This window comes from Hyperolius riggenbachi, chromosome 5 (genome assembly GCF_040937935.1).
Source record: "Hyperolius riggenbachi isolate aHypRig1 chromosome 5, aHypRig1.pri, whole genome shotgun sequence".
Classification (NCBI taxonomy): domain Eukaryota; kingdom Metazoa; phylum Chordata; class Amphibia; order Anura; family Hyperoliidae; genus Hyperolius; species Hyperolius riggenbachi.
Window position 1 is genome coordinate 223151548 of NC_090650.1, and position 15485 is coordinate 223167032.

Here is a 15485-nt window from a genome sequence, read left to right on the forward strand (position 1 = left end):
CACCAACACTCCAATGTATGGTAAACACGGGATGTTTACAGACTGGGGGTTTGAATAATTCTAGACTCCATTCTGTGTCTAGCCCTATGAGGTTACAGGCCCTGGAAGGTGCCCACATTACTGAAGACATTTAACACCTTGAAAGACAGTGTGTCTTCAAGACACAAGACTATTGGTCCAGGAATATCATCACCTGATTTAATTATCTCTGTGGGGAGCCATTGTAATGTGTACAGCAGTGTATTCCAGGTGCTGGACCGAATTGTGTTATGTAGATAAGATAAACTGTTTAACCTTGTATAGTGAGTACCACATGGTTGGGCTGGGCAATCCTTCCCAAAGGTGGGGGCTCTGCTGTTAAAGTGGATCCGAGGTGAACTTTTACTCATTGCATAATTGTGTTCCTTTCCTATTGTTTATAGGGCATTCCTCAAGCCAAATACTTTTTTGTTTTTGTTTTAATACTTTAATTCCCTATAAACGAAATAAACCACGCCAACAGGTTTTCAGAGAGCCTTGGCAGTAGCAAGGGCTCATGGTAACTCAGTCTGGACAGGAGGAGGAAGAGGTGTTACTAGCCATTGATTTCAGAGGCAGAGGGAAGGAGGGAGGAGGAGGGGGGATTAGGTTTTTTTCACAGGCTGAGTGCTCAAGACACAGATAAGCCTGCCTCTGTGTAATGATCACAAACAACATATCATTGTATCACAGGAAGAAATAATCATTTTCTATTAAAGCTGTTTGCAGCTAGATTTTCTGTGTAAACTATCTAAACTTTAGATAAGATATATAGACAAGTTACTTGTTATAGTTAGTTTTTCATCTCGGATCCGCATAAATTGTATATAAATTGTGTATAAATTTGTTTTGTTTGACTGAATAAAGCAGGTTACTGTTTGGAATCACAGAAGTTCAGAGTGCTGTCTCTTGCTTCTGTCCGGGCTTGCTTAATGACATTGGTTATGCCCAATGCATAGGTTTATTCCATTACCGTCCTGCAGCTGAGTTGGTTCCTGAGGTTCCGGAAGCGTTGACTTGACGGAGTGGCCCAGGTCGGGGTCTAGCAAGCAGTTCCGTCACATACATAATATAAACATTGCTTGTGTAATGGGTGTTATGCAAAAAACATAACATGCATAATACATGCATCGTGCATATTATGCATATAAGTTGCGCTGTTTAAATAAAACTCTATGATTAAGGCCTTGTGATTTTAAACCTTTCTACTACCACATGCCAGTGCTTATTACATGCAGAATAATAATAATAATAATATGCACATAACTTGTTTAGATGACTTTTTTTATACTTTCGTAGAATTCATCTGTGAGGGTATACATGATACAATTGAAAAAATGTATAGCACCAGTAAGTGTATATGTGTGAAATATTACTTTTTATGCATTACAAATATTTGTGCATGTATGTCACAGAGCATGAAAACATTTTTTTCTAGTGCAGACTGGAGATCAGTGAAAATACAGGCATTTGTAAATATGAGAGAGGTCATTTTTCAAAGAAAGGTGTACAGATTGCATTTCATTTTTATTATGACTGAGTCACTGATACTTCTATGTGCAGCCCTTGGGTAGTGGATAGTGAAGGGCATACTCTATGCTGCAGCGCATGGGACTCATGGTGTATAAATAATCTAAAGTACCTATATCGTATTTCCTTTTAAGTATGATGCCAAAAACCAATGGGGCAGTTTTATGAAAAATTCTACAAAGACAATGGCTGCAATACTGGTACAAATGTGAAGCATACCTAGATCAAGGATTCTGATGTGTCACTATAAGCTCCTGCTCCACTGTTACACTTGTTTTATGCCAGTTGTGCTTACATTTTCCTTGCACTGTTTTTTTGTTTTTATAAGTCTACTCCAATATGTTAAAGCAATATTATTTATAGGTTAGTACTATGATAAAGACAGGAATGTTGTTGCCTGACAAGCCCAACTTTTTGGTATGTAGAACTCTACTAGAACACACAACCTTTCATATCTAGTCTAGAGATTATATTTTCATTTTACTTGTAATTTATTGCATTGTACCGTTACAAAACAATCTACTACATTATATAGTGAATATACAACTGGCAGTTCTTTTGTCTTTGCACTGTGCCCTCAAACGAACATTCGTATATGATCTTTAATTGCAAACACAACTGTAAATACATTAACATCTCATTGCTTTTCTAATGCATCTTGCCATAGATTCCCATTCAAAAACCAACTTCAATGTACCTTTTATCACCCTAAAATATATCCACTTCTCTTCATACGTAGCTATATATACTTCACTCTTTAGTGAAAACACAAACATTTATAGTCTGAAATAATAAATGAGCATAAGAAAAAAAAGAGCTTGGTTCCTTCATATCGGCCATCTGCCATCCACAGTCACCACCAGGCGGTAGTCTCAGCCAGTACATCTACTTCATCGGAGGCTGCTGGTCTGTTCTGAAGACTTTGAGTGAGGGATTACAGCTGTTGCTCTTCACCAGTATTGATATGTGAGCCTCATATTTCTTATAGGTTGCTGAGTTTGGAGTCTGCATATTTTAAGCATATGCTTGAATATATTTTGTGCCCAGTTTTACAAGTGTGGTGCTGGCAGATAGGTTTATCACGTCCTGTCATTAAAGAGTAGGTATAGAGTAGGTAGCATTACATGCAAAGGGAGTATAGGTTGAAGTATGCTCGGCAGAACTAATATTTATGGTGACCACTGTCCTCTAGGTCCTTGTGGGCATAAGGCTAGTGGAGGTACTTGTAAATTAGTCCTGGATTTTCTCCTTGCTAGGATTATGACAGCTTGATATCCACAAGTGGAGTTTCATCGGTATCTAATTTTGTCTCCAGTTTCAGCAGAGGTTTTTCTGAGACTGGAGAAGCCTTCTCCTCGTCCTGAGATGGCAAAAGCTCAGCTTTTTCACCATCCTTTTTCTTTTTTTTCTTTATGGTCACCACTTCAGTGTAAGTCACCTCTGAGATAGGTTCTACTGTACCTCCCTCGGAACCGGACTCTTCTTCCTTTTCGTCTTCTTTGCCACCTTCTTCACCTTCTGCTGTTGTTCGCTCTTTGTTCTTCTTCTTTAAATTGACTTTAAATGTGTCTTTTTTTGGCGCTGCCTTTGCTATGGATTGTTTAAATCTTTCTCCAGACTGTTTCAGTCTTTCTCCAGACTGCCTGATTCTCTCTCTTCTTTCTGGCGTCACTATTCTGGTACGAATCCTATTAACTTTCTTTCCAAAGTTTTGCTTTGTCTTCTGCATGCTTTCTTTAGAAAAAGCTTTCTTGATATTGTCAATGCGCTGCATGCCAGATTTCTTCAACCGTGAAGTTCTGGTCTCCGGGACTTCATACTCTTCATCAGAAGACAGGTCATTCGGTTGGTATGATTTATCTTTTAAATATCCATCCAACGCTGATTCCTTAGCCACGGTGAGCTTAGTTGGGCATTCAATATCCTCCTGTAAGACATGAAAAGTAAACTAATATAATAGTATAACTACAATAATTAAAGCGCACCTGAAGTGAAAATAAAAGTATGCGATAATGAACTGTATGTGTAGTTCATCTAAGAAATAGAACATTATTGGCAAAGAAAAGCCTCATATTGTTTTCCAGTACAGGAAGAGTTAAGAAACTGCCGTGGTTATCTATGCAAAAGCGCTTCTCTGAGCTATTCGACCCAACTTGGGTGGAAGACAGTGCTGTTTTCTGAAGTGAACCTGAACTCCTGCACAGGACAGAAAGAAAACAGAGAGAAAACTCTATTTATAGAGTTTAGCTTGTCTAATTCCCCCTCATCTGTGTCTAATCACAAATTGTATTTTGATCTCTCCCCTGTGTCAGCTGACTTCCATGGCAGATAAGCTCATTTGAAAGCACAGGATGTTAACAATATGTCTGCTTCCATGAAAGCAGGAAGTAGAAAAACTGGAGATGTATTTTAGGATTTTCATCAGCTGTAACAAAGAAATGTTTTTTTCTTTAACCACTTGAGGACCGCAGTGTTAAACCCCCCTAAAGACTAGGCCATCTTTTGTTAAATTGGCCACTGCAGCTTTAAGGCCTCAGTGCCGGGCTGCACAACTCAGCACACAAGTGATCCCCCCCCTTTTCTCCTCACCAACAGAGCTTTCTGTTGGTGGGGTCTGATCCCCCCCCCCCCCGTGTTTATTTTTTTTATAAATATTTATGTTATTATTTTAATACTAAATTTGACTTTTTTTTTAAACTCTCTACCCCTAGCCAGCTAATCACTGCCTTAGATTGCAGTGCTGTACTATGTTTATTTACTAATGTTCTATTCATTATCTGTACTACACATACAATGTTTGCTTAAAGGGTGATAAAGTGGCTGGATAGTGCACTGGATAGTGCACTCTGCCATAGGCGACCAATGCTTAAATCTTGGTTCTTCCTGTTCATTAAGCTAGCACCTATCCAGTAAGGAGACCTTGGGCAAGACTCCCTAACACTGCTACTGCCTATAGAGTGTATCCTAGTGGCTGCAACTCTGGTTCTTTGAGTCCATCAGGTGTGATATGTCTAAAGGGATAGTTATTTTTTTTTTTTATTTAGGTGTGATCTGTGTCTAAAGGGATCGTTCTTTTTTTAACCTCCTTGCCGGTTATCCCCAGCTGAGCTCGGGGTAACTTGTACAGGAGGATTGCTCTGGCCGTGCTGGGCCGATGTTTGCAATTTTTTTCCTACACGCAGCTAGCACTTTGTTAGCTGCGTGTGGTACGCGATCACCACCGCTACCCGCCAATTCGCCGCTACCCGCCGCGCCGAGCCGCCCCCCCCCCCCAGACCCCTGCGCAGCCTGGCCAATCAGTGCCAGGTAGCGCTGAGGGATGGATCGGGATTCCCTCTGATGTCATCCCGCCCCGTCGCCATGGCGATCAGGAAGCCCAGCAGGAGATCCCGTTCTGAACGGGATTTCCTGCCTACTCTGATCGCCGGAGGCGATCGGAGTGGGTGGGGGGATGCCGCTGCTCAGCGGCTATCAAGTAGCTAGTCCCCTTGCCGCAGGAATTGGACCGGCAAGGGGGTTAATACATGCTTGTAATTTAGGTTAATCTGGTGAGGTGAATGGATAGACAAAAACAGATCCAGCTGACACTTGTATACTGGACATAAGACATAAAGAGAACAGCTTCATTTTAAAAGATATTTATATATTTTATTTCTAACTGTAGATGACACAATCATTTTCAACCTTCAGGGGTGGTACGCCCCCATGGATGTATCACAGCTACCTTACCAGGATTGTATTGATATTCCATAGCTCTACTGGTAATTAGAGATGGCCCAAACAGTTTCTGGCGAACTTCGGTGGTTCGCGTTCGCCCGGCAATTCAATTCGCCTCCTATACTGCATCATTAGGGTCAACTTTGACCCTCTACATCACAGTCAGCAGGCACATTGTAGCCAATCAGGCTACACTCCCTCCTGGAGCCACTCCCCCCCTTATAAAAGGCAGGCTGCTTTAGGCTTTTCACTCACTCGTGTGCCTGCAGTAATTAGAGAAGGGAGAGCTGCTGTGCAGAGACCTATAGGGAAAGCTTAGTTAGGCTCTTGTAGGCTTGTTAGCTTGCTCCTTGCTGATTCTTATTGCTAAAAAAAGCACCCCTCAACAGCTATTTTGAGAGCTAATCTTATTCTTGTGATCTATTTTTTTTGTGTGTGCCCAACTTGCATTATATACAGCCCTGTCAGTCAGTCGCAGCTGGCCTTTGGCCCCTTGGTGGTATATAGATTAGACAATATATATTATCAATTGCGCTCCCCTTATATACCCCTCCCCCTCACAGTTGGGCCTGCTGCGACTCTTTTATAACGCTACATGTACATTCCAAATAAAGTAAACGTTTTTTAGAGTGCGCTACCCATATAGTTCTCATACAAATCCTGAAAGTCTCTCTAGTCACTACTTTCTTGATCTTCAATCACATCAGGTAAGTGCCAAACAACTTTTTTCCACCACTCCAAGTCACTGATTGTCCAGGTACTCAGGAAAGATCGGTTGGAGAAAACCAGAAAAAAGACACAAAGAGAAACATCATAGTGCAGTCTGCTGTATTCCTTTTTGTGGGGGGACCATCACCCTATCAGGGCCCAGTGAGGTTTAGTACCACTACAGGATCATCAATATCACCTTATGCAGTGGCCAACAGGCGGGGCATTATCTCAGTTTATTGAGATAATATGTGATAATAATAATACGAACATGTGCTTTTATCCTGTTGGACTCAAAGCGCTCAAGAGCTGCAGCCACTGGGACGCGCTCAAGAGGCCACCCTGCAGTGTTAGGGAGTCTTGCCTAAGGACTCCTTACTGAATTGGTACTGACCCTGGCCAAGATTCGAACCCTGGTCTGCCCATAACCAGTGCACTATCCAGCCACTGAGATCTAGTTTATGGGCCCTTTTGACATCAGTGAGTGTCGGTATTGAGTGGTGGAGGGCACGGCGATTCTTTCTATGTTTTTAGTCAGGTATAATTTGAGAATCCAAGAAGGTCCGCACACTCCAGGAATCAAATTCCAGACTTTTATTCAGCCAATGTGACACAATTCCATTCCATTACACCAACGAATCGTTTCGGGGCCCCGTGGGGTCCCCTTTGTCAAGGCAATACAGACAAAGGGGACCCCACGGGGCCCCGAAACGATTCGTTGGTGTAATGGAATGGAATTGTGTCACATGGGCTGAATAAAAGTCTGGAATTTGATTCCAGGAGTGTGCGGACCTTCTTGGATTTTCAGATTGTACTTCTACTGGTTCCAGCACCTCACTGGTGGTGTGCGATCCCACATCTACTTGCACAGGTATAATTTGAGGACTTTGGTTATGTAGGGGAATTTTGCACTGGATTGTTAATAAAGAGTGTCATTTATATGTTCTTCTTTCCCAAAGACTTGTTCTCATCCTTTCATTTTTAAATGTTCCTATTACAGTATGTATTTATGTGACAACAAATAGTATGACAAGGGAAGAAACTAGGTGTCAGCCATATAAACATGACAAAGGCCTTCCTATTTATAATCACAATCTATTAGGACCCGTTTCCACTAAAGCGAATCTCCATGCGTTTTCTGCATGCAGATTCGCACAAGCAATAGAAGTGGATGGGTCTGTTTCCACTTGTGCGGGATTCTGTGCGGTTTGTCATGCAGAAAAAATCTGCACGACAGACCCATCAGAATTTGCACGGCGCACACCCGCATGCGATTCGTCGGTAATATAACTAAATAGGAAAACCGCAAGCATTTTAGTCTTGCGGTCTTCCCGGCCTCTCCACGTGCGTTTTCGCTTAAAAACTCATGTCAATGCATGCCGGCATTGACATGGTTAAAATCGTGTTGCGTAAACCGCAAGCAATTCCGCGTGAAAATCCGCATAGAAACGCCAACGCAACCGCATGCGGATTCGTTGCCACGATTTTCTCGTCGAAATCGCGCCGCAGTAGTGGAAACGGGCCCTTAACCACTTGCCGACCGCGCACTCATAACGCGCGTCGGCAAACTGGTAGCTGCAGGACCACCGGCTGCAGGCTACTTAATCAGGAAACAGCCGCTCGCGCAAGCGGCTGCTTCCTGTCAATTCACGGCGGGGGGCTCCGTGAATAGCCTGCGGGCCGCCAATCGCGGCTCGCAGGCTAAATGTAAACACAAGCGGAAATAATCCGCTTTGTTTACATTCGTACAATGCTGCTAACAGTAGCAGCGTTGTACCAGATCAGCGATCCCAGGCCAATCAGCGGCCGGGGATCGCTGTCACATGACAGGCAGGAGCCTGTTAGAGGCTGCACAGGACAGATCCATTCCTGTGCAGCCTCCGATCTCCGGCAAGGGAGGGAGGAGAGGGGGAATCTTGCGGTGAAGGAGTCTTTGAGGTGCCCCCCCCCCGCCAGCCACACGCAGGCAGGAGCGATCAGACCCCCCAGCACATCATCCCCCTAGTGGGGAAAAAAGGGAGGTGATCTGGTTGCTCTGCCTAATGTTTGATCTGTGCTGGGGGCTGTAGAGTCCACCCAGCACAGATCTCTGTAATAAGCGCTGGTCCTTAAGGTGGGGGGGGGGGGGGGGGGTTTGGGTAAGTACTTCCCACTTGTAATGGATAGAAATGTCGCTTCTGACATTTTATCAAAATTGGATACAAACATTCAGTAACATTTCCTGAGTGACAGTTGCATGTCTGTCTGTATGTTCCCTGACCCCATCCGACCTTCCATTCCTGGAGCTGCATGAGATTCTTGGTTGTCAAGAGGTTTGAATTGTCTGCATAAAAAAAAAAAACCTATACAAGCATAGTGGTTCAAGCCTGTATGACTACAGTATTAGTTCCCTAAACTAGCTGGTGGATTATGCTAGCTGTGCAGTGCAGGAGGGTCCACGCCATTTCCATGGACATTACACTCGCCATCCTGCCACATTTGTGCCATCCAATCAGCCCTGTGACCATTTGCAACAGCCAATCACAGCGAAGCAGTAGGGGGCATGATGGACACACATACATACACATACATACAGCGTCATGGGAATTGTTATTATAACTTATTCGAAAATCCTAAAATTTAAAATACATGTAAACATATATAGGTAAGGAGTACGTTTCTTCCAAAGTAAAATGAGCCATACATTTATTTTCTCCTATGTTGCTGTCACTTACAGTAGGTTTTAGAAATCAGACAGAACTGACAGGTTTTGGACTTATCCATCTCCTCCTGGGGGGTTATCAGGGTTTTCTTTATTTTCAAAAGCACTTAGTGAATAGCACTTGCTCTGTCCAACTGCCCAAAAAAGTGTACGGTGAGCAGGAAGGCTGACCAGCCTCTTTAAATATTTTTTTTTCAGGGAGTGTCTTTATAAAGAATAAAGGCCATGCTTAGAATCCCCTATGAAAAGATGGACTAGTCCAAAACCTGTCGGTAATGTCAGATGTCTACTACCTACTGTAAGTGACAGCGACATAGGACCAAATTAATTTATGGCTCATTTTTTTCTGGAAGAAACGTACTTCTTATTTATATGTGTTTACATATATCTTAAATTTTAAGATATTTGCAACAGTGGTCCTTTAAGGTTTCTTTGTCTCTGCTCAATGGCATTCGTAATGAGCATTTTCTCATTGTAAGTGTGCATTCACTGGCAGCCAAGGTGGACACTGATAACGGGAAATTTACAATCTGAACACAATTAATAATATCTTCTCAGGGTTTTTTCTCAGACCTGCTGTACAGGCTTCCAATTCCATGTATATACACTATCATTGATGACATAATTCATAGCAGTTCCACATGACACACTGCTGTCCACAAACGTCAGTGAAGGCATCACTGTGCTCTTAACATAAATGTATCATTTGCAGCGTTGCATCCACCAAGCATTTATCTACACTGTAGAAGGCTACATGATTTTCACACAGACTATTACATTTAGTAAAACAAAGAGCCACACAGAAAACATAATATGCTGACAACTCATAAGTATAATAAGGTGTAAGTTGGGGAAGGGGAGGGGGGCAGTAGATTTATAGACATTAGAGTAATGGAGATGTGTTGAATTTGCCAAGTAAGGAGAAAGATGCAGACTGTGTGGTAAGCTGTGATTAATGGTACAAAACTAATATAAGAGCCGCTAGAGCAAAGTGACCTGAGACTTATTATTTCATGTGGCCCAGGAAGGCAAGTAATACAGTTAAGTCTAACTGGATGTGCAGTAGTAAATCAAGATGCATAAGCAATATAATAGAGCACAAAAAACGTGCTGCTGCTTTTGTAAATCATTTGTAATACACATTGCAGAAGTGTCACTTTGTTAGTGCTTGTTAGTTAAGTGAGACTGTTATGTCTTCTGAATATTTCTTTTGCTGCTACGCCAGAGTGATTGCACTATATGACACTCATTTAAGCATTCATATAAAAATGGAAAAAAGAAATAAAAAAAAGTACAATAAATAAATACATGTTTAGTATAGACTTCAGATAACTACATTAAAGAAGATGATAGCGGGTGGCTGTGAAGGAGTGACTTGTTAGGAAGCAATACCTATGATAAATATTTCTCTCCCTTCCATATACTTGAGATATATAGCTCAAACAGTGGTGTACTATAGGGTGGCAGGAAGGATCCGTGCAAGATGTAGCTAGTACTGGGGAGGTATGGAAGGGCAGGGCACAGGTGTTTATACATGTTTTGAGTGCGTTATGCAGGTTCCTTGATGGGTCGGAGATGATCCTATTTATGGCCAAGCCTGACGCTAAGAACACTAAGGAGGATACTGTGTGAGATTATTTAACATTAAAGTGAATTGGGGAAACTTTGTAACCCAACATTAAAGTGAATTGGGGAAACTTTGTAACCCAAAGAGGGACATGTAGGAGGGGGTAACTGATATCAAGGGGATTTGGGGGGAGATGTATGGCACTAAGGGAAGTATTAGCTTGGCATAAACTGTGGAATGAAACCAGGAATATGACAGAACTGCAGTTTGAATAAAACTGCAGTGAACATGGGATTGCTGCAGACTGCATATATTGAGTGTATATGTTCTGTATGTCAGTGTATGCTGGGTACTGCTTGTTTTCTCTGTCTTTCAGGTGCTGTGAGGAGAGGAGCCTGGTCTAAATTCAGACATTGTTGGGATGCAGATAGGAGCTTTTCCCTCCAGCAGGGCTTATCCAATCAAAGAGGAGGTGGAGTATGAATAATTCCTCTCACAGAGTGACAAGTGTCATTCAAGGCAGACTGTCAGAGCTGCCCACCCTCCCACTCCTTTAAAAAAAATAAATTATTTATTTGCGGTATCATTTTAGGGGGGTAAGGTGCTAATATAAATGGACTGGACTGGACTTTTGGTAGACTGGTATGGGTCCACAGACCATCAGTCGATTTTCTCCGAAGTGTTTTATGGTGTTTTTAAAGAAAAGGTTTGAAATTTGGTTGGAATAAAATAAAGAGTTTAAAGTTGAAATGTTTACCCAACCCCCCTGAATAAAATGAGGCCGCGGCCTGTTTACAAGCCAGTTTGGTGTCTGTGTTTTATTTATTCTTTAGAGTTTAATGTTATATATATATATATATATATATATATATATATATATATATATGTATATATATATATATATATATATACTAAATATATATACAGGTAGTCCTCTGTTAACGAATGAGATAGGGACTGTAGGTTCGTTCTTAACCTGAATCCATTCTTAAGTTGAAACGCTGTGCTATCTCTGTCCGCTTTGCCTCCTATGTGCCCCCCTTTGCCTCCAGCGCCCCCCTCTGTGCCTCTCTGTCTCCCTCTATGCCTGTTTGTCCCCTTCAGTGCCTCTGTACTCTCTGTGCACATTTGTCCCCCTCGGTGCCTATGTCCCCACCTCTGTTTGTACCCCTATGCCTTTTGTACCCCTTCTGTGCCTTTGTACCCCATGTGCCTCTGTTTGTACCCCTGTGCCTCCGTTTGTACTCTGTGCCTCCATTTCTACTCTTTGTGCCTTCATTTGTACCCCCCTTTTGGATTGTTTAACCCCCTGTGCCTTTGCCACCCCCTGCCTCCGATTTTACCCCTTGTGCCTTTGTACTGTTTGCCCCCCGTGCCCCGCTTTGTCCACTCGCACTCTGCCTATGGACTCACCTTCCAGCCTGAGTCCAACACTATCTGTCCTCCGCTCTCCTGCTCCATATAGTCCCGTACAGCCACCGCTAGATGCAGCATCGCACCACTTCCTGTATGTCATGTGACATACAGGAAACCTGTATTTGCCTGTTGGATGGAGTGCAGAATTATCTGCCTGTCACCACACACAACACAGGTGCATGACATTGTTTTTTCAATGGGCAAACAATGACTAAATTAAATACTTTATAATTGAGTATTTAAAAAAATAAAAAGATATGTTATTCATTACATTATATTGACTACGGCTCCTTTTTAAGAGTTAGGCTACATTTCCACTATGCCAGAAAGCGTCTGTGACACTTGCTGTGATGCGGGATTGCACCCGAATCTCTCTAGCTGTGCCATGCATGGTTGTGGGATTCAGATGCGTGACAGATTCTTTGCTGCATGCCATCTGTTTTTTCCCCGCACATGTATTTTTATGCATCCTATCGACTTCCCTAGGCTTAAAAATTGCATTACGTGTGGGGAATTGGATGTTAAACTCAGCAGTGAAAACAGACCCTTTAATGGGCAATTCATTAAAGAGAACCCGAGGCGGGGTTCTAAGTATGAAACCTGCGCTCAGAGGCTGGGTCTGCTTATACAGCCCAGCCTCTGTTGCTATTTCAATCCCCCTAAAGTTGCCCCTGCGACCCACTCTCCCCCATAAATAGGCTCCTGTCACTCTCGCCGCTCCCCCACCTCCTCCATAGTGCCAGTCCCCGCCCACGTCCCTTCCCTCCAATCAGCGAGGAGGGAAGGGACGCGGGCGGGGACGGAGCTCTGCAGGAGACGGGGGGAGCGCTGAGAGTGACAGGAGCGAGGTAAACAGACCGCACAGCGCGGCTGTAATTTATGGGGGAGAGCGTGTCGCAGGGGGAACCTTGGGGGGTTTGAAATAGCAACAGAGGCTGGGCTGTATAAGCAGACCCAACCTCTGAGCGCAGATTTCATACTTAAAACCCCGCCTCGGGTTCTCTTTAAAGATGGAGCTAAATCTATTACATTGAGGAAGAGCATTTCACTGAATGAGGCTGCCTGAAAAAAGTCTTGTAGCTATGCCTGGGAAGATGCTATGAGTGTGGAGGACAATAGTTGGTCACTTGAAGAGTACAGACGGAGATTTGGGTTGAGTAGTATCTGTGTATGAGATCAGAGATTTACACAGGTATAAATAATAATAAAGAAAATATGTTCTATATTCACCCAATAACCGCAGTACCATCAAATCAACTCTGTAAACATATTTATTATTGCATTAAACAGTTCTCTCCTTTACGGTGTGATTAAAAAATTGAATTGAAAAAACTGAATAAAGGTGGCCATACACTTATAGATTTGCAGCAGATTCGACCATCAGCTAGATTTCTGTCAGATGCCTGTGAAGTTGAATCTGACAGGAATCTATCTAAGTCTTAAACTAAATATTTCCATTTCCCAACATAAAGGAAATGGTAGGAAGTGAAATACATACATATACAGTACATATATATATATTGTATACTACATACTGTATATATATATGCAGTAGTTACTCATTGGTTATATACCTTCATGTATACTTGACAAAAAACAGAGAATAGCGCTCGTATCCAAATTTATAATTGATAGTTTATTTATCTATACATAAAAATATATATATATCTAGCCTTTGGAATTAAAACCATATAAGCATAAAGGGTTTCATATGCAAGGTCACTTCAAAAGTACTCCACAATATCCCCCTCTGCATATACTTTCTAACAAAATTTTTTTATTTTAATAGGTGGAACAATATAACTTCATTCATGCCATACACACTGTCATGCATACCATGGAGCCACCTGAATCTCTAATAAAAATTCCCCATAAAAAGTTCTCCAATAAAATCCGTATAGATAAGTGTATTGGGTCAATCCTCCCATGTGTTTATAACAGTCCCCTCCGTTATCTCAGAGTGTCTATCCACCTGCCGCAAAAGACGCTTTCAATCACTTGTGCGTCCAGTCACTTACGCGTCCTGCAGCTTTTCTAATTTTCACATGCGGGCTCCGGCCGGTAGCCTCGCAAGCAGGACTCCTCTCTCTTTCCGTATCGCTGCTCCCCCGGTATGGCGTCCGTTTGCAAGCTCCTTACAGCTCTGTGCGCTCCGGCTGTACAGCTTTCCGGGTGATTGGCCAGTTGGGAGTGACGTCACTTCCCTTTCCGGGCTCCTGCGTTCCAACCAGCGTTCCAATGCGATTTCCTGCTTTCAAAGCTCCCATATGCAACCATGCACCTTATACTGTACGTGCTTTTGTTGCAGAATGTGGAAACACTGCGTGGATGCTCCTAGAGCCCTTCACATCGACATGTTTCGATAGTATACGACTATCTTCATCAGGATGAGGGATACCCACTGGCCACCACTTCCTGCTTTTTATAGACATCCAGTCTATCAAATCTCCACCTTCCCTTAAAGGGGAACTTCATTCATTACTCATAGTTACCCTCAATTCTCTAAGTCTCAATTTTTCACCCTCCATAAATTATTTTTGCATTTTCTAAGCGTTTTTAGGCATTTATTGGGCATTTTTGGGGCGTTTTTAGGCATTTATTGGGCATTTTTCAGGCATTTTCTGATCATTTTTCAGTCATTTTTTGAAAACATCCTCCTAAAAGCTCCCCCTCTCCCTCTCTAGAGACCCAGGTGATCCATGCACTCAGGTGGCTCCCATTCATCTCATTGCAGGAAACCAAACATTTCCCATTCCTCATTTAAACCATTAGGTACCATAGTGTTTAGATTAAAAATCCATTGGCTTTCTTTTCTTGACATCTTTGCTATATAGTTTCCCCCTCTGGGGTCTCTCCGGATTATTTCCAATCCAAAGAATACCACATTATTCAATTTGCTTCCATGATGCTGTCTAAAATGTTTCGAGAGGGGATGCCCCTCCCAACCCTTCAAAATATTATTAAAATGTTCCCCTATACGTTTATGCATTTCCCTCTTTGTACGTCCTATATACCTTTTGCCACACGGGCATATGAGGCAATATACAACCCCCCTGGTGTCACATGTTATTAATTCATCAATACTGTATATTTCCTTCCCCTCCTTTACTTGTAAAATTTTAGCATATCCCTTAGTTCTATGACAATTCTGACACCTCCCACATCTTACAAACCCCTCCCCCTGAATCCTTTGTAGGTCCCCTCCATTATGATTGGCCGTAGCTATTTTCAGGCCTATATTGCTTACTTTTCTAAACACAAAAGAAGGGTACTCTGGCAATATTTCCCTCAGAATTTTATCACCTTTCAGAATCCCCCAGTGCTTTCTAATGATCCCCTTTACACATCCTATTTGTGAGTTGTATTTCAAATTCAATCTCATTGAAAAATCTGCAGTATCCTGCTTTTGTTTTTTTTCTAACAATGTTTTCCTCTCCATCATCCCCACCTCCCCTTTCACTTGTTCCAGAGCATCCTTCTCATATCCCTTCTCCAAAAATTGTCCCGACATTATATCGGCTTCTTTTTTATATTGCTCCTCCTCTGTACAATTCCGTTTAAGTCTCATGAATTGACCTTTGGGAATGTTCTCCAACCATGCCAGTAAATGGCAGCTGTTAGCCAAGATGTATCCATTCACATCTGTGGCTTTCCTATAGGTTCTAGTTTTCAATTCCGCTCCCTCTATATAAATAGATACATCTAGGAAATTAACCTCCCTCTCACTTATCTCTGCTGTAAACTTCAGTCCCCAATCATTGTTATTTATTTTATCCACAAACTTCCCCAAAGCATCTGTCGAGCCCCTCCAGACGAGCAGGACGTCAT

General features: G+C 42.4%; 1 protein-coding gene across 1 annotated transcript in view; it reads right to left on the reverse strand.

The window, feature by feature from the left end:
• Window positions 1-1534: 1534 nt before the first annotated feature.
• Window positions 1535-15485, reverse strand: part of CAVIN4 (caveolae associated protein 4) — a 41758-nt gene continuing 27807 nt past the window's right edge. The window contains exon 2 of the mRNA XM_068236691.1: window positions 1535-3475. Coding sequence (XP_068092792.1) covers window positions 2807-3475 — 669 coding nt within the window. The 3' untranslated portion in view covers window positions 1535-2806. The remainder of the gene's footprint in view (window positions 3476-15485) is intronic.